This window comes from Oncorhynchus mykiss, chromosome 30 (assembly GCF_013265735.2).
Source record: "Oncorhynchus mykiss isolate Arlee chromosome 30, USDA_OmykA_1.1, whole genome shotgun sequence".
Taxonomy (NCBI): Eukaryota; Metazoa; Chordata; class Actinopteri; order Salmoniformes; family Salmonidae; genus Oncorhynchus; species Oncorhynchus mykiss.
The window spans coordinates 10,796,186-10,815,319 of NC_050570.1; the positions used below are offsets into that span (position 1 = coordinate 10,796,186).

A 19,134-nucleotide genomic window follows, 5' to 3' on the forward strand; every position below is an offset into this window, starting at 1 on the left:
GACTGATCAGAGATGCAGCCAAGAGGCCCATGATCACTCTGGATGAACTGCAGAGATCTACAGCTGAGGTGGGAGACTCTGTCCATAGGACAACAATCAGTCATATATTGCACAAATCTGGCCTTTATGGAAGAGTGGCAAAAAGAAAGCCATTTCTTAAAGATATCCATAAAAAGTGTCGTTTAAAGTTTGCCACAAGCCACCTGGGAGACACACCAAACATGTGGAAGAAGGTGCTCTGGTCAGATGAAACCAAAATTGAACTTTTTGGCAACAATGCAAAACGTTTGGCGTAAAAGCAACACAGCTGAACACACCATCCCCACTGTCAAACATGGTGGTGGCAGCATCATGGTTTGGGCCTGCTTTTCTTCAGCAGGGACAGGGAAGATGGTTAAAATTGATGGGAAGATGGATGGAGCCAAATACAGGACCATTCTGGAAGAAAACCTGATGGAGTCTGCAAAAGACCTGAGACTGGGACGGAGATTTGTCTTCCAACAAGACAATGATCCAAAACATAAAGCAAAATCTACAATGGAATGGTTCAAAAATAAACATATCCAGGTGTTAGAATGGCCAAGTCAAAGTCCAGACCTGAATCCAATCGAGAATCTGTGGAAAGAACTGAAAACTGCTGTTCACAAATGCTCTCCATCCAACCTCACTGAGCTCGAGCTGTTTTGCAAGGAGGAATGGGAAAAAATGTCAGTCTCTCGATGTGCAAAACTGATAGAGACATACCCCAAGCGACTTACAGCTGTAATCGCAGCAAAAGGTGGCGCTACAAAGTATTAACTTAAGGGGGCTGAATAATTTTGCACGCCCAATTTTTCAGTTTTTGATTTGTTAAAAAAGTTTGAAATATCCAATAAATGTCGTTCCACTTCATGATTGTGTCCCACTTGTTGTTTATTCTTCACACAAAAATACAGTTTTATACCTTTATGTTTGAAGCCTGAAATGTGGCAAAAGGTCTCAAAGTTCAAGGGGGCCGAATACTTTCGCAAGGCACTGTATGTAGGCAGATTACCCTCGTTTCCTTATTAGTCTATTGACTTGGCTATCTGCATAACAGAAATAGAATGAATGTGTATGCTTAGCCCATAAATTCAAAACTGTCAAGCAATAATTTGACTGTCTAAAGCAACGACTGTATGTATTAATGGCCCAGGCATCAATCACATGGCACCATTCCTTCCTGTGTGAAGACTCAATAGCGCATTGAAGCCAAAGGAAGTCGGTTAAGATGGCATTTCGTGGAGACATAACATGTGCAGTTTGAGCTACTCCAGGAAGTGATGTTGCAGACTAGTTCAGTGCTGCCCCCTCTGAAGTTGTAACTCAAGTTGAAGACCGACCAGGATACTGCACATACTGTGTGCGATTTTAAAATAATCGGTTCAAGGACATGCATCTGGTGTATTAGAAGCAATTATTGGTATCATGATTGTCTTCTAAAACATTTTTATTTACACAAAGATTGACCATGAAGATTAACATTTTTCCATTTACTATAATGGGGAACCTGTTTTCTGCAAACAATGTGCCTGGAGTACGGCCTTGAACTTCCGTGGCTTCAATGACAAGGGGAAGTCATTCTCCCCTGGTCTGAAGGAAGGGGAGGGAGGGAGGGAGCAAGCGAGAGGGAGGGAAAAATGTAAAAAGAGAAAAGAGAAAGAGAGCGACACAGATAAAGAAAGAGAGAGAGATAGAGAGAGAGAGACGCAAGGATTCATAAAGAGAACGAAAGAGAGAGATAGAGAGAGAGAGAGAGAGAGAGAGAGAGAGAGAGAAAGAGAGAGAGAGACGCAAGGATTCATAAAGAGAACGAAAGAGAGAGAGAGAGAGAGAGAGAGAGAGAGAGAGAGAGAGAGAGAGAGAGAGAGAGAGAGAGAGAAAGAGGCAGAGGCAGAAACAGAGACAGAGGGCAGTACTGATCTGGGGGGAATGATGGAACTTACTCAGACATCCTGGTGGACAGTGGTCGCTGTGACAGATCCATTCATTCTGTCAGGAAGAAGATGAACTCATCATGAGGAGATGAGGAGCCTTGGTCCTGCAACCAGACACACACACACAAACACGCACTCACACACAAATTCCAAATAGCATGGCAAAATCAACTCAATGTCACTTCAAACTGAGTTTCTTTTAACCACGTTCAATCAAGCTGGTCTGAGAAGCAGATGTCTGTCTGTCAGAGGATGACGGGGACCCAGAATGAGGGGAGATCAGTGACAGAGTGGGCAGTGCAGTTGTCAAACACAAGTGGTGATTAAAATAGTCCCTCAACATGTAATCATCAACGGAATTTAGATACATTAAGCAAGGGAGAATACTGAATACCTCCATGGACATAGATGAGGGTGTTAGGGGTTTGTTGGTAGGGTGACTAAGGTAACCATGACCGCTGTATGTTCTGGATAGGGTTTACACAATAGAAATCACATTGATATTATTTATACTGAACAAAAATATGACTGCAACATGCAACAATTTAAAACGATTTTTACTAAGTTACAGGTCATATGAGGAGATCAGTCAATTGAAATAAATTCATCAGGCCATAATCTATGGATTTCACAAGACTGGGAATACATATCTGTTGGTCACAGATACCTTAACAAATCTGGGCCTCACAATGGGCCTCAGGATCTCGTCACAGTATTTTTGTGCATTGAAATTGCTATCAGCAAACTGCTCACCCACACGACGCCATACACGTGGTCTACGGTTGTTAGGCCGGTTGGATGTACTGCCAAATTCTCAAAAACAACGTTGGAGGCGGCTTATGGTAGAAAAATGAACATTCCATTCTCTGGCAACAGCTCTGGTAGACATTCCTGCAGTCAGCATGCCAATTGCCCGCTCCCGCAAAACCTGGGACATCTGTGGCAGAGTGTTGTGTGACAAAACTGTACATTTTAGAGTGGCCTTTTATTGTCCCCAGCACAAGGTGCACCTGTGTAATGATCATGCTGTTTAATCAGCTTCTTGATATTCCACACCTCTCAAGTGGGTGGAATATCTGGGCAAAGGCCAAATGCTTATGAAAACAAAATTGTGCACAACATTTTAGAGAAATAAGCTTTTTGTGCCTATTGAAAATGTGTGGGATATTTTATTTCAGCTCATGAAACATTGAACCAACACTTTCAATGTTGCGTGTATATGTTTGTTCAGTGTATGTGGACATAGGACTTTTTATGTCCACTCAGATATTTTTTACAGAAGGTATTGATATTTGTTTCGATAAACATTTGCCTTAGCTGTGCTTGGTATTATTGCGAGACCCCATGGATGCATTCATTAACCCTCTCTCATGGAGTTATTGCAAGAATGTGGGATGGCTACATTTCTGAATGACAGACTCCTACCCCAAAGTCCTCGCAGAGGAAAAGGATGCGGTAACTTTAGCAACAGCATCGATGAAATGACGGCAGAGAACATTGACAGAGACCGAGGGAGAGAGAGGGAGGCGCGTAGCCAAGCTGACTGGCAGCTACAGGCATGCACATAACTTTAACTTCTGAAAGTGACGCCACTGGCTACCGCTCCACCCCGTTACTTGCGACACAGAAAAGTTACTTCTTCCTATACACTACTGCTCATTTGGCGATCGGAGCCAGCGCAACGGTTTATAGGACCACACCAGCGACAAGGCTCAGCACATAGAATCAAAAGTAAAGGAGATTTTTTTTCAAGAAAAGGAAAGTTTAAAAAATGCAAGTGCTCACTGGCAAGAAACGCGTGTGAAGTTTTTCTAAATTGTCCGGCATCATGAGCCGACTTTTGTGCTTCGGTGTTCTTCTCAGGGCGTCTATTGTCCTGTATCTGTTTCTCAAAGTAAGTGATTGATTTATATATTTAAATTTCACCAAAGAACATCTTGAAAATTTGTATTTAGGTCTTTCTAAAACCCACAATACTGTGTCATATATGAAGATGCCGAACATTGCACCTGTTGCGCCAGGTAGTCTAACTGTTATTTTGTCGACTCTATGTTAGCAGGTGGAAACACAATTTCACTGACGTAGGCTATTTACTAGTCTGTATAGAAATTATGTAGCCATGCATTTATAAACTAATTGAATAGTAATAATAATGGATTTTTTTTCCGATTTTCTGTCAAATCCATTGCTGGTCGTTCAATTTGAACGGTTGGATAATTAATTCAGTATATGGCAGTGTTTCTATTGTGCGATGAATAAGGTCTTGTTAGTATTGTATACAATTCATGTCACTAATTAGTTATTACACTGACCTTTAGTTTATTTATTGGCATGCAGTACCAGGATTTTCTGCATTTAGTTTTCTAATGTGACAGAATGTCATTGTTCATGGTTTTTTTTTACAAATTATTTCATACAGGAAATGCAAAAATGCCTACTCTGGTATTTGTTCTTGAGGCCTATCATTATTTGTTCTATTCTCAGGATTCTCTTCAAGCTATTTGACAATATTTTCTGATTTCTCATGGAGTCACCACCTGGTGCCTAGGGTATTTTAATGGCCAACTCAGAATGGTATCTGACTAGATTGGTCCCCGAGTCTTTATGGAGAGGGAGAGTGAGACTTGTATGTGAAGATGTGTGAGTCCAACACTAAGGGTTCAGGGATGGAATGAGGACTGTGGATGTGTGTTAGTGAATGTGTTAGTGTTAGCGTGTGTGTGTGTGTGTGTGTGTGTGTGTGTGTGTGTGTGTGTGTGTGTGTGTGTGTGTCAATGGAGGCTCTTCAGAGGAGGAAGGGGAGGACCATCCTTCTCAGTGAATTTCCTTTAAAAGAAATAGTGAAACATTAAAGTGATCCTTTTTAGATAAAACTATACTAAATATATTCACGCCAACATATAAACGATTAAAACACACTGTTTTGCAATGAAGGTCTACAGTAGCCTCAACAGCACCTTCTAGGGTAGTACCAAGGTATAGCCAGAGGATGGCTATTTTCCATACTCCTCTGGGCACATTGACGTCAATACAAAACCTAGCAGGCTCATGTTTCTCACACCCTTCCATAGACTTACACAGTAATTCTAACGACTTCCGGAATCTGTCCTCCAACCTATCAGAGCGCTTGCAGTAGGCTTGGGCGGTATACGGTATATACCGTATACTGGCGAATTTGGAAAAAGCCACAGGATGGTTTTTCAATACCGTCAACACTGCTGAAACTATTTATTTAACGTTTTGTTTTCTACATTTGAATATTTGTTGATACGTTTTAAGTAAATACCTGCAGTCAACTTGTGCAATACGTTAGGAGATAAAGAACATTGCATTCTTCATTTTCAGCTGTCACATTACTATATAGCCTATGGTAGTCCCCAGTCATGTGTCACATGGTGTATGTTTGCAAGCACACAACCATGAGAGACCAGAGCCTTGTGAGTCACTCAGTGTCATGCGCCAAGTGATCTAAGTATAGTATGGAATTCACAGCTAAATGTTTGCCAGCTAGATATCTTATAACTATTACGTTAACTGTCTTAAATCTGCTAAATGTCCTGCATTTGGTTTGCTAATTTAATAGCTAGTTCGCTCTCTAGCTAAGTGGTTAGTGACTTCCAAAATCAAGCATGAGCTTTGTAATAGCAGAGAATCCCCTCCTGGTTAATATTCGTTTTGTGCGTGCAGCAAAACTGTGAGTAGCAATTTTCAGTTACTTTTATAATTTAGGTCAGAAACTGTATGTTTCAAACAAAATGTTTGCAATGTTCTTGTTAGCATTTAGTTAGCATTCACTATGAGAATTCCTTAAAATTTGTTAGCATTTTGTTAGCATTCTGGTAAGTGATGTTCTTTGGGCTTTAAATAGTAGTACTTTTTAAATTGTGGACAATTTTTTTAATTGTTTGAAACAAGCATTGTTGTTCATAAAGTGTGCTCAGTAGTTGACTCAAAGAGAGAGAAAGACAATAGTTGAACAGTTTTGAACAAATACACTTCTTCAAAAATTAGAGAAGCAGCAAAGAAAAGAGAGAGATAGAGAGCTATATTTCATTGCATATTATTTTCTTCTTAGTTTACCTTTCACTTACTTAGCTAACACAGCTAATTTAGCCTATTCAGCAACCTGACTCAAACTGAGAGGAATGCTATTTATGTTAGCTGGTTAAGGCACCCAACACTGCAACTCTTCCAAGTCAAGGGAAGCTTTCGGTATTATTAATTTATTTCCACCGGGGCCTGCCGGTGTAACCACTAAACCTTCAACGAACCATCAAACAGGCAAAGTGTCAACACGGGACTAATATCGAATCATACTACACCGGCTCTGATACTCGTCGGATGTCGCAGGGCTTGCAAACCATTACAGACTACAAAGGGAAGCACCTGCCCAGTGACATGAGCCTACTGGATGATGTAAATTACTTCTATGCTCGCTTTGAGGCAAATACCACGGACACACGCATGAGAGCACCAGCTGTTCCGGAAGACTGTGTGATCACGCTCTCTGCAGCCGATGTGAGGAAGACCTTTGAAACAGGTCAACATTCTCAAGGCAGCAGGGCCAGACAGATTACCAGGACGTGTACTGCGAGCATGTACTGACCAAATGGCAAGTGTCTTCACTGACATTTTCAACCATTCCCTGTCCGAGTCAGTAATACCAACATGTTTTAAACAGACCACCATAGTGCTTGTGCCCAAGAACACTAAGGTAATGTGCCTAAATGACCACCGACCCGTAGCACTCACGTATGTAGCCATGAAGTGCTTTGAAAGGCTGGTCATGGCTCACATCAACACCATCATCCCAGAAACCCTAGACCCACTGCAATTTGCATACCGCCCCAACAGGTCAACAGATGATGCAATCTCTATTGCACTCCACACTGCCCTTTCCCACCTGGACAAAAGGAACACCTATATGAGAATGCTATTCATTGACTACAGCTTAGCGTTCGACACCATTGTGCCCTCAAAGCTCATCAATAAGCTAAGGACCCTGGGACTATATACCTCCGTCCTGACGGGCCGCCCCCAGGTGGTGAGGGTAGGTAGCAACTCATCCCCCACGCTGATCCTCAACACAGGGGCCCCTCTGGGGTGCGTGCTCAGCTCCCTCATGTATTCCCTGTTCACTCATGACTGCACGGCCAGGCACGACTCCAACACCATCATTTAATTTGCCGATGACACAACAGTGGTAGGCCTGATCACAGACAATGATGAGACAGCCTATCGGGAGGAGGTCAGAGACATCCCCCGCCCCCGTCTTTACACTGCTGCTACTCTCTGTTGTTGTCATCTATGCATAGTCACTTGAATAACTATATCTACATGTACATACTACCTCAACTAACATTTTCAACTCCACCTTTCGTTTTGTCACAAAAACTTCTGCGTTATATAGAAAATGTGCCTACTCTGGTCTTGGCACGTGCGCTCTAGCTAACAGCTAGCAGATACAGTGCAGATAGGCTGTGCTGGTAGGCTAGTCTACATGATGAGATTATTATGGATAAGAGTGAGTATATTTATTGGAAAGGAGCATCAAGCTCATCACCTTGCACATTCACCATCCTGTGAAGTTCATCATAATTTATTTAATCTGTAGTCTAATAAACTGCAAGCTTTCCCGAGTCGTAGTGGGAGGACCACACAACATATGATCACATGACTCCCGAGTTTACTTCCATATGATGGTTAGTATATCAATATTTGCACATAAAGTTGTTTCCACCTCCATTTCACACATCATTTATTTTACAGACACAAAAAGTCCCCACCATGTCGAGCAAACAAATGATCTGTCTACATTTATAAAACTGTAACAAAACTTCCAGTTTCCATCACAGCTGTTGTGATTTTTCTTTATAGTGTATGACTCGCATAAAAACTGTGGATGGATGGTGGTTACTGTCTGTAACTTTGATTACTTTAATTTGTCTCTCGACCTGTACACCTACATTATAAAAGTATTTTTGTAGGCTAGGTTGTATCAACTGTTGGACTGATGATTACACCCTAGATCAGCTAGATGCAGGCAAGAGTGTGCAAGGTGGTATTGAATGTTTCACTGTCTGTGTGTGCACCGACATTGTAAACTTTAATTCAGAGGCTAGGTTGTAGCAACCTCATGAGGGATACAGGGCAAATTCAAGTATCATGTTGTAGCCTGAACCTATCATTGTTTTAGTGAGCTGGGTGAATGGAATACATTCAATGACAGTTATCCTATATGCTGTACTACAAATAAGGCCATGCACATAAAAAACATGGTCCTCTCTATTCGTGAGTGGCACTGACTGCCACTGGTGCGTGTGTATGTGCGTACGCTTGTATGTGTGTGTGTGTTTGTGTGTGTGTGTGTGTGTGTGTGTGTGTGTGTGTGTGTGTGTGTGTGTGTGTGTGTGTGTGTGTGTGTGTGAATGTGTGTGTGTGTCTCTGACTGAGTGAGAGTGCTGTGCTGGTATCCCGACAGGTTATCTTTTATAATGTATAGACTACAGGAGTAACACTTCAGGTAGAGATGACAGAGAGTCATGGTTAACACTTTACATTGGCATATCACGTTAAACTCTAGTACCTTTACGATTCCATAAACTGCGTTTATTATTACAGGATAATTACATAGGTTTTTCTACTGGTAGCTACTGTGGTATAACACGGAACCCAAACCGGCTGCGTGCGTGCGCGATCGTGCGCTATTGTGCATACATTTATTTAGTCCCCCTACACCAAACGCGATCATGACACGCAGGTTAAAATATCAAAACAAACTCTGAACCAATGACATTAATTTGGGGACAGGTTGAAAACCATTAAACATGTATGGCAATTTAGCTAGTTAGCTTGCATTTGCTAGCTAATTAGTTATATTTAGCTAGCTTGCTGTTGCTAGCTAATTTGTCCTGGGATATAAACATTGAGTTGTTATTTTACCTGAAATGCACAACGTCCTCTACTCCGACCATTAATTCACACATAAAATGGCCAACCGAATCGTTTCTAGTCATCTCTCCTCCTTCTATGCTTTATCATCTTTGAATTTATATGGTGATTGGCATCTACACTTTCATAGTATTACCACGACAACCGGCAAAACATTTTGTCTTTCAATCGAGCAGTGTGGGTGCAATAATTGAATAACATGTCTTTCTACATGTATTTTTGCGACGCTCGTGCACGTGACGTGTCCGTTCTGGTCAGCATGTATGACTGATATCGCAGTGATGTGATGTTATACTTTGTAAGTGATAGTGCGGTAGTTAGGACACAGGATTTGAAAAGCATTCTTCTTATAAAAAGTTGCTTGGGTGACAAACTGTGGTTTGGTGTTTCCTCCCAGCCTAACAGGTTAAAGGTGATGAGGAAGGGATGTGGTAAGGCGATGCCTTAATGATACCTTACCAACTTCTATGAAGAGTACATACAGTGGTCAGTAATGGGAACAGGCCATGGTACATTTGCAAAACAGACTTTTAACCCTGCTACTATAACACAGGAAGAAGAGGGGAACTGCAAAATATTTAATGGGAAGTTGACACAATCGGTCAGTCAGTATATGCGTTCTGCTAATTATTTGAAGGGGTAGAAGAAAAAGGAGAAATGGAAGTGCTGAGAGGAGTGAAAGAGCTCTGGGAGGAATGTACTGTTGGGCGACGGTTTATTTCCAAAGTGGATCGTGCGAATTGTGATTGGCCGTTTGATAATGGATTTATAGAGATTAAGGAAGCTTTATTTTAAACAACAACATTTTGGATATAGGGTTGTTTGTTGAACAGAATTCTTCACTTATATTGTCAGATACTACTGCACTGTTGGAGTTAGGAACACAAGCATTTCACTACACCCACAATAACATCTGCTAAAAATATGTGACCAATAACATTTGATTTGATTTGATATTACTTCACATAAACTCCATGTTTCTCTCTCCCATTATCCTCAGATCGTTTACAGTCATTAAGGAACAATGTTTGAAATGAGGAAAAGCTATGAGAAATAGAATCCTACTATTGCAGCCATTTGAAAGAGCACAATATGCTGGCCCCTGGGGAATTATGGAAGGCTTTGACATTAGGATCCTTATGTGGTTGAGAGCGGGACCCCATTGATAGCTCTCTGGTCCTGCTAACCATGGTTGTGTGTGTGTGTGTGGGAGTGTGTGTGTCTGTGGGTGTGTGATATAACAGTGTCTGACAGTGCCACCAAACGGCTGAATTAACATATCAAATCCAATGTTATTAGTCACATGAGGGGGAATAGGTAATGTCTCAATCATCTACTTTGTCTTGATCACGTTGAGGGAGAGGATGTTGTCCTGGAAAATCGGCAAATTTAATGATGGTGAGTCGTGGAGTTTTGCCTGGCTGTGCAGTCTTGAGTGAACAGGGAGTACAGGAGGGGGCTGAGCACGCACCCCTGAGGGGCCCCTGTGTTGAGAATCAGCGTGGCGGATGTGTTGTTACCTACCCTTACCACCTGGGGGCGGCCCGTCAGGAAGTCCAGGATCCAGTTACAGTGGGAGGTATTTAGTCCCAGGGTCCTTAGCTTATTGATGAGCTTTGAGGGCACTATGGTGTCGAATTCTGAGCTGTAGTCAATGAATAGCATTCTCACATAGGTGTTCCTTTTGTCCAGGTGAGAAAGGGCAGTGTGGAGTGCAGTAGAGACTGCATTATATGTGGATCTGTTGGGGCGGTTTGCAAATTGCAGTGGGTCTAGGGTTTCTGGGATGATGGTGTTGATGTGAGCCATGACCAGCCTTTCAAAGCACTTCATGGCTACAGACGTGAGTGCTACGGGTTGGTAGTCATTTAGGCACGTTACCTTAGTGTTCTTGGGCACAAGCACTATGGTGGTCTGCTTACAACATGTTGGTATTACAGACTCGGACAGGGAGAGGTTGAAAATGTCAGTGAAGACACTTGCCAGTTGGTCAGCACATGCTCGCAGTACACGTCCTGGTAATCTGTCTGGCCCTGCGGCCTTGAGAATGTTGATCTGTTTGAACGTCTTACTCACATCGGCAGCGGAGAGCGTGATCACACAGTCTTCCGGAATAGCTGGTGCTCTCATGCATGTTCCAGTGTTATTTGCCTCAAAGCGAGCATAGAAGTAGTTTAGCTCGTCCGGTAGGCTTGTGTCACTGGGCAGGTCTTGGCTGTGCTTCTCTTTGTAGTCTGTAATGGTTTGCAAGCCCTGCCACATCCGACGAGCGTCAGAGCCGCTATAGTACGACTCGATCTTAGTCCTGTATTGTCACTTTGCCTGTTTGATGGTTCGTCGGAGGGCATAGCGGAATTTCTTTTTAGCTTCCGTGTTAGAGTCCCGCTCCTTGAAAGCGGCAGCTCTAGCCTTTATTAGCAGTGATGATGATGGTGATGATATTGGTGATTATGGTAAGGAGTGGGATGATGATGGGGATGATGATGGGGATGATGATGGTGATGGTCATGGTGATGGTAATGATGGGGATGATGGTAATGATGATGTTAAGCATGGGGATGATGGTTGGTATGATGATGGTGGGGTGATGGTAATGATGATGATAATGTTGATGATAATGGTGATGATGGGGATGAAGATGATGATAATGATGATGGGGATGACGATGAGGGTGATGATAATGGTGATGATGATGATGATGAATGGGATGATGATGGTAATGATGGTAATGATGGTGGGGACAGATAAGATGTCTCAGAGGAGGGCAGGTTTGTGTTTCACAGCTCAAAGGACCCTGGGGTCGAGAGGTCAGAGGGAGGAGACATTTTACATAATCTCTTTCGTGTTATTCTTCTTGCTCGCTGGCTTTCATTCGTATGCTCTCTCTATTTCCCTCACTTTCTCTCTTGTTTGCTCCCTTTGTATATTCTGTTTTCCTCCATACTGACTTCATTGCTCACTCTCTTCCCCACTTTCTCATCCTTCCCCTCCCCCTATCTCCTACCGTTTCCATCTCTGTGCCTTCCTCTCTCGTACCGTTTCCATCTCTGTGCCCTCCTCTCTCCCACCATTTCCATTTCTGTGGCCTCCTCTCTCCTACCGTTTCCATCTCTGTGGCCTCCTCTCTCCTACCGTTTCCATTTCTGTGGCCTCCTCTCTCCTACCGTTTCCATCTCTGTGGCCTCCTCTCTCCTACCGTTTCCATTTCTGTTGCCTCCTCTCTCCTACCGTTTCCATCTCTGTGGCCTCCTCTTTCCTACAGTTTCCATCTCTGTGCCCCCCTCTTTCCTACAGTTTCCATCTCTGTGCCCCCCTCTCTCCTACAGTTTCCATCTTGGGTTTTAAGTTTGTGAGACTTGCTGGCATGATAGATGATAATAGATAAACGTGAGAGATTGTGTTTTCATATTGAAATGCTGAAAATGTATGTAGTAAAAGCAAAAGGGAAGTTGACATTCAAACAGGGAAGTAAACTGGTTCACCGGTTCCAGTATCAATCATCAATCTTCAGAAGTCATTTATTTGTATTGATTGAAACTTACAGCACCCAACCAAACAAGAAAACAGCCTAATGATAGGTGTTCACATTTGCATTTATTTCATAACAATGAACTTTGCATGTGATTTGTATACATGTGATTTGTATACAGGATTTTAGATGGCAGTATCGTCATGGCCTTTCAGATCAAATAGTCTTGTGTGTGGGTGGTGAGACATTAGCTACAGTTAGGAAAGAGACTGTGTGCTGAGTCACGGCTTAACCCTCAGCAAGTAAAACCGGGAAAGGTACATTGCTTTGCATGAGTTTGTCATGGAATGGATAGCCTCGTCTGTGCCTCTGTGTGTGTGTGTGTGTATGTGTGTGTGTGTGTGTGTGTGTGTGTGTGTGTGTGTGTGTGTGTGTGTGTGTGTGTGTGTGTGTGTGTGTGTGTGAGAAATGTCTTCTTTGCCCATAAACTCTTTAATGGTGGGAAAATGGTGAATGGATAGCCTCGTCTGTTTGGGCGTCAGTCAGTCCACCATGACATCTCTCTGGCCAGAGGTTGTTACGTATGTAGCAGTGTACAGGATTCTGCCTCATCTACTGTACATGTACGGGTGGTTTCCTGGACACAGATGAAGCCCAATCCTGGACTAAAAGCAAGGTCGCGCGCACACAGCTAATGGTCAGATGGGGACAGATACATTCACACAGCTAATGGTCAGATGGGGACAGATGCATTCACACAGCTAATGGTCAGATGGGGACAGATGCATTAACACAGCTAATGGTCAGATGGGGACAGATGCACGCACACAGCTAATGGTCAGATGGGGACAGATGCATTCACATGGCTAAGGGTCAGATGGGGACAGATGCATTCACATGGCTAAGGGTCAGATGGGGACAGATGCATTCACATGGCTAAGGGTCAGATGGGGACAGCTGCATTCACATGGCTAAGGGTCAGATGGGGACAGATGCATTCACATGGCTAAGGGTCAGATGGGGACAGATGCATTCACATGGCTAAGGGTCAGATGGGGACAGATGCATTCACATGGCTAAGGGTCAGATGGGGACAGATGCATTCACATGGCTAAGGGTCAGATGGGGACAGACGAATGCACACGGCTAAGGTTCAGTTGGGGACAGACGAATACACACGGCTAAGGGTCAGTTGGGGACAGACGAATGCACACGGCTAAGGTTCAGTTGGGGACAGACGACTTATGAGCAAATGTTTTACTGTACTTTGTTTTCAAATTGTGCCACAAGGACATTGGTTGAAGTCCTCTCTCCATTTACACTAACACGATCACAGACCTTTGAAGTCGTGTTTGGTGATACAACTGACATATTATCCTTTATCTGTGCTGCCTTGAGGAAATCAGAACATATTAAGCCTGCTCTCAGACAGCCAGAGATGCCTGTGTCCATCGCAGAGATGCCTGTGTCCAACGAGGGTCAAAAGTGCTGCTGTCACACAATTGGCTGTATCAAGTGTGCTTTTGTGGAATGCTGCCTTCCCCCTCCCCCATCCCCAACAGAACCCAGACAGGCCACTTCCAAGTTAATTGCCCCAAACATGTTGCCTTTGAACGGACCAAAATACTAAGTGCTACAGCCACATGGAAATGAGAGACTAGCTACTCTGACTGACTGACGCAAAGCTCGTACTGTCAGCAGATGGCTATAGCACGCACTATCACGCACTATCACTCACTATCACTCACTATCACGCACTATCACGCACTATCACTCACTATCACTCGTGGCTTATGAGGGGTGTCCACCGCCATATTTTACAGTAGGTATGAGGTTCTTTTCTGCTCATACGTTCTCATTTCGACACCAAACCCACCACTGGTGTGCGTGGCCAAAGAGCTTCATTTTCATGTCATCTGACCAAAGCACCGGTTCCAATCCAAGTGCCAATGCCTTTTAACAAACTCCAGGCGTTTTTCATTTCTTGGATGACATAAAAATAGAGCTCTTTAGCCACACACACCAGTGGTGGGTTTTGTCATCAAAATTAGAAGGCATGAGCAGAAAGAAAAAACATACCTACTTTAAAATATGCTGATGGATCTTTGACGTTATGGGGCTATTTTACTTTACCAAGTACCAGGACATTTTAGCCAAAAACCTAGTTGTCTCTGCCAGGAGGCTGAAACTTGACCGCAAGTGAATCTTCCAGCAAGACAATGACCCTGAGCACACATCAAAATCCACATAGAATTGGCCTCAAAATCAACATTTTGCAATGGCCATCTCAGTCTCCAGACTTGAAATTGAAGAGGACAGTCAATAAGTGCAGAATAAGGATATTAAGGATCTGGAAGGATTCTGTATGTAGGAATGGTCTAAGATGCCTTCCAATGTATTCTCAAATTCATAAAACATTTTAGAAAAAGGCTCAGTGCCGTTATCCTCGCAATGTGAGGGATTGAAAGGAATTGAAAACGGGTCTCAATAATTTTTTCCAGAAAAAAAGTATTACTTGTTAAACAAAATATTTCTCTGAGTAAATGTATAAGTATTAAATAATATAACTTCCCAAATAGTATTTGCATTTTTGCTCATCTTTATCAAGGGTGTCAATAATTTCACACCCCACTGTATATGATACTCTGTTTCTGTGGTCATTTGCCCTCAGGACCTGTCTAGGACCACGTGTGGTGCTATGGTAGTTTGCTCTCAGGACCTGTCTAGGACCACGTGTGGTGCTGTGGTAGTTTGCTCTCAGGACCTGTCTAGGACCACGTGTGGTGCTGTGGTAGTTTGCTCTCAGGACCTGTTTAGGACCACGTGTGGTGCTGTGGTAGTTTGCTCTCAGGACCTGTTTAGGACCACGTGTGGTGCTGTGGTAGTTTGCTCTCAGGACCTGTCTAGGACCACGTGTGATGCTGTGGTAGTTTGCTCTCAGGACCTGTCTAGGACCACGTGTGGTGCTGTGGTAGTTTGCTCTCAGGACCTGTCTAGGACCACGTGTGGTGCTGTGGTAGTTTGCTCTCAGGACCTGTCTAGGACCACGTGTGGTGCTGTGGTAGTTTGCTCTCAGGACCTGTTTAGGACCACGTGTGGTGCTGTGGTAGTTTGCTCTCAGGACCTGTCTAGGACCACGTGTGGTGCTGTGGTAGTTTGCTCTCAGGACCTGTTTAGGACCACGTGTGGTGCTGTGGTAGTTTGCTCTCAGGACCTGTCTAGGACCACGTGTGGTGCTGTGGTAGTTTGCTCTCAGGACCTGTCTAGGACCACGTGTGGTGCTGTGGTAGTTTGCTCTCAGAACCTGTCTAGGACCACGTGTGGTGCTGTGGTAGTTTGCTCTCAGGACCTGTCTAGGACCACGTGTGGTGCTGTGGTAGTTTGCTCTCAGGACCTGTCTAGGACCACGTGTGGTGCTGTGGTAGTTTGCTCTCAGGACCTGTTTAGGACCACGTGTGGTGCTGTGGTAGTTTGCTCTCAGGACCTGTCTAGGACCACGTGTGGTGCTGTGGTAGTTTGCTCTCAGGACCTGTCTAGGATCACGTGTCTTGCTGTGGTAGTTTGCCCTCAGGAACTGTCTAGGACCACGTGTGGTGCTGTGGTAGTTTGCCCTCAGGAACTGTCTAGGACCACGTGTGGTGCTGTGGTAGTTTGCCCTCAGGAACTGTCTAGGACCACGTGTGGTGCTGTGGTAGTTTGCCCTCAGGAACTGTCTAGGACCACGTGTGGTGCTGTGGTAGTTTGCTCTCAGGACCTGTCTAGGACCACGTGTGGTGCTGTGGTAGTTTGCTCTCAGGACCTGTCTAGGACCACGTGTGGTGCTGTGGTAGTTTGCTCTCAGGACCTGTCTAGGACCACGTGTGGTGCTGTGTTAGTTTGCTCTCAGGACCTGTCTAGGACCACGTGTGGTGCTGTGGTAGTTTGCTCGCAGGACCTGTCTAGGACCATCGACACCTGTGTCATAAACACAAACACCCTGTTGTCCGCTGTTTGCTGGGCTGCCTGGCTGCTGTCTTTGCGTGAGTGGGGCTGCAGCTGGGCCAGTAACCTGAGCAGGAAGCAGCAGTGCTAAATGGTTATACATTAAGGGCAGATAGGCATCTCAGCACAGCACTGTACCACACAGTACACTACAGTACTATAGTACAGCACCTCCAGGCTGTGACGCTAAATACCACCCAGCTGATTTCCATAGCTCCCGATCAGAGCCGTGATAGCAGGTGTGGGACATTAGTGTAGTAGGAGGTGAGATGGGGAAAACACACAGCTACAGCGCCTTCATAAAGTATTCACACCCCTTTACTTTTTACATGTTTTGTTGTGTTACAGCCTTCATTTTAAATAGAGTAAATGGAGATTTTGTGTCTCTGGCCTACACACAATACCCTATAATGTCAAAGTGGAGTTATGTTTTTAGAAATCCACTGAAGGTCAAAAAGTTGTCTTTTATTTTTAATACTTCAATTAGATTACCAATAAGGGACTTTCCATTTTAATTGACTAATTTGGGCCAAAGTAGTGACTGGCTAAACCGCGACTGGAAAACAATGCCCCTGACAGCGCCTCTGTCACATCTGCCAGCCATGTCTACTGAGTCCAGGAAACTCAACCCAACAGAGAGGCACATTTTTTTATGCATAATCATCAAACAGACTGTGCATTGAGCTCTCTCTGGGGAACGTGGTTTGACAACTTTACTGGCTCTTCTGTTAAAAAGGGTTCTCCTAAAACCTTTATCTTATCTTCTACACAGCTACAGTCCAAAGACAGAACGATTGATTCAGAATGTTTCAATCCTGTGGTGTTAGATGATGCTTTTCAAGTTGTAAATGTGGTCTCAAATATACCATTGTAAAATGGATTTGGGTTGTAAACAGTTCAAATGTGATTGCTGTTGTGGAGTGTTAGATGGGTATGCTATCACCTAGTCACGGCCATCCATTTTTTTGTCGTCTCCATCGGCCTTCAACGTATGACTACCATAGAAAAACCATGGGTGCAATTAATTTTTGGCAGATACAAAATGTCTGCCTGAACACTGCAGAATCACTGCCAAAACAGATTGGCATACAGAGATAGTAAGATTTATAAGCTCCAAGCCTGTATAATACATGTGCTGTGAATTAGGGTTGCACATTTTGGGGATTGTTCAGAGGTGGAAACTTCCGTTTGGAATTAACAGGAATATATGGGAATTAACGGGAATATATGGGAATTAATGGAAATATATGCAAATTAATATGACTAACATTTAAATGTAGATGTTTTTTGCTGTAACGTTCGTCGTTGGGAGAAAGAGAGGAGGACTAAAGCGCAGCGTGGTAAGTGTTCATCTTGTTTTAATAAGAAATGCTGAACAAAACGAACAGTCCTGACCAGTGAACCAAAACACAGAACAGAAAATAAGCACCCACAACTCAAAAGTGAAACCAGGCGACCTAAGTATGGTTCTCAATCAGGGACAACGATTGACAGCTGCTTCTAATTGAGAACCATACCAGGCCAAACACAGAAATCCCAAATCATAGAAAAAAGAACATAGACAACCCACCCAACTCAAGCCCTGACCATACTAAAACAAAGACATAACCAAAAGAACTAAGATCAGAACGTGACATTTGCATTGGATATATTTACCATGTCATATGGAGACAGAAACATAAACATTTTACCAGATATAATTGCAAGTGATTAAATCCTTCCAATTAAAAACAAAAACCAATTTAGTTATGAATTGAACTTTAATTAAATGAGTTGACTTTTCACATGGGATGATTTCACTGAACAACAAAAGAAAGGGAATATTAAATGATCCCCAATGATTCATCGCATTTTCCAAAAACGTTTTCAACATCATCTGTAAAAATGTTTCAACCCTTGTATTGGTCAGCCTGTTGCGTGCTTTGGTGTGTGTGTGTTCCCAAATATGGACCAAACAACGACCAGTTGCGCTCTGAGGCGGCTGATGTTGGTGGGATCTGGAGGATGATGGAGGCAACAGGGTAAAGAGCCTCAGATCCACAAAGTCCCTTCCACCAGGTGGCTGATGAGATATGTTGGTACGACTGCCATATTGCATCTCCATCCCAAAGCCCTTGCTTGGAAGTGTACCTCGCCAGACTGCCAAGAATCTTGCCCTCATCCAGGCCAAGGTGGCAAGACACGGTAGTGATGACACCATAGGCCTTGTTGATCTCTGCACCAGACAGGATGCTCTTGCCATTATACCGTTGAAGGTTGGAGTTAGGTTGGAGTCATTAAAACTCGTTTTTCAACCACTCCACAAATTTCTTGTTAACAAACTATAGTTTTGGCAAGTCAGTTAGGACGTCTACTCTGTGCATGACACAAGTAATTTTTCCAACCATTGTTTACAGTGGGTCAGAAGGGTTTACATACACTAAGTTGACTGTGCCTGTAAACAGCTCGGAAAATTCAAGAAAAGGATGTCATGGCTTTAGAAGCTTCTGATAGGCTAATTGACATAATTTGAGTCAATTGGAGGTGTACCTGTGGATGTATTTCAAGGCCTACCTTCAAACGCAGTGCCTCTTTTGCTTGACATCATGGGAAAATCAAAAGAAATCAGCAAAGACCTCTGAATAAAAATTGTAGACCTCCACAAGTCTGGTTCATCCTTGGGAGCAATTTCCAAACACCTGAAGGTACCATGTTCATCTATACAAACAGGAGGAATGGGCCAAAATTCACCCAACTTATTGTGGGAAGCTTGTGGAAGGCTAACTGAAATGTTTGACC

The 19,134-nt window shown here is 43.5% G+C and overlaps 1 protein-coding gene across 1 annotated transcript in view; it reads left to right on the forward strand.

The window, feature by feature from the left end:
* The first annotated feature begins 3,570 nt into the window (after positions 1-3,570).
* Positions 3,571-19,134, forward strand: part of LOC110521306 (receptor-type tyrosine-protein phosphatase beta) — a 120,749-nt gene continuing 105,185 nt past the window's right edge. Inside the window, exon 1 of the mRNA XM_036968573.1 lies at positions 3,571-3,849. Coding sequence (XP_036824468.1) covers positions 3,784-3,849 — 66 coding nt within the window. The 5' untranslated portion in view covers positions 3,571-3,783. The remainder of the gene's footprint in view (positions 3,850-19,134) is intronic.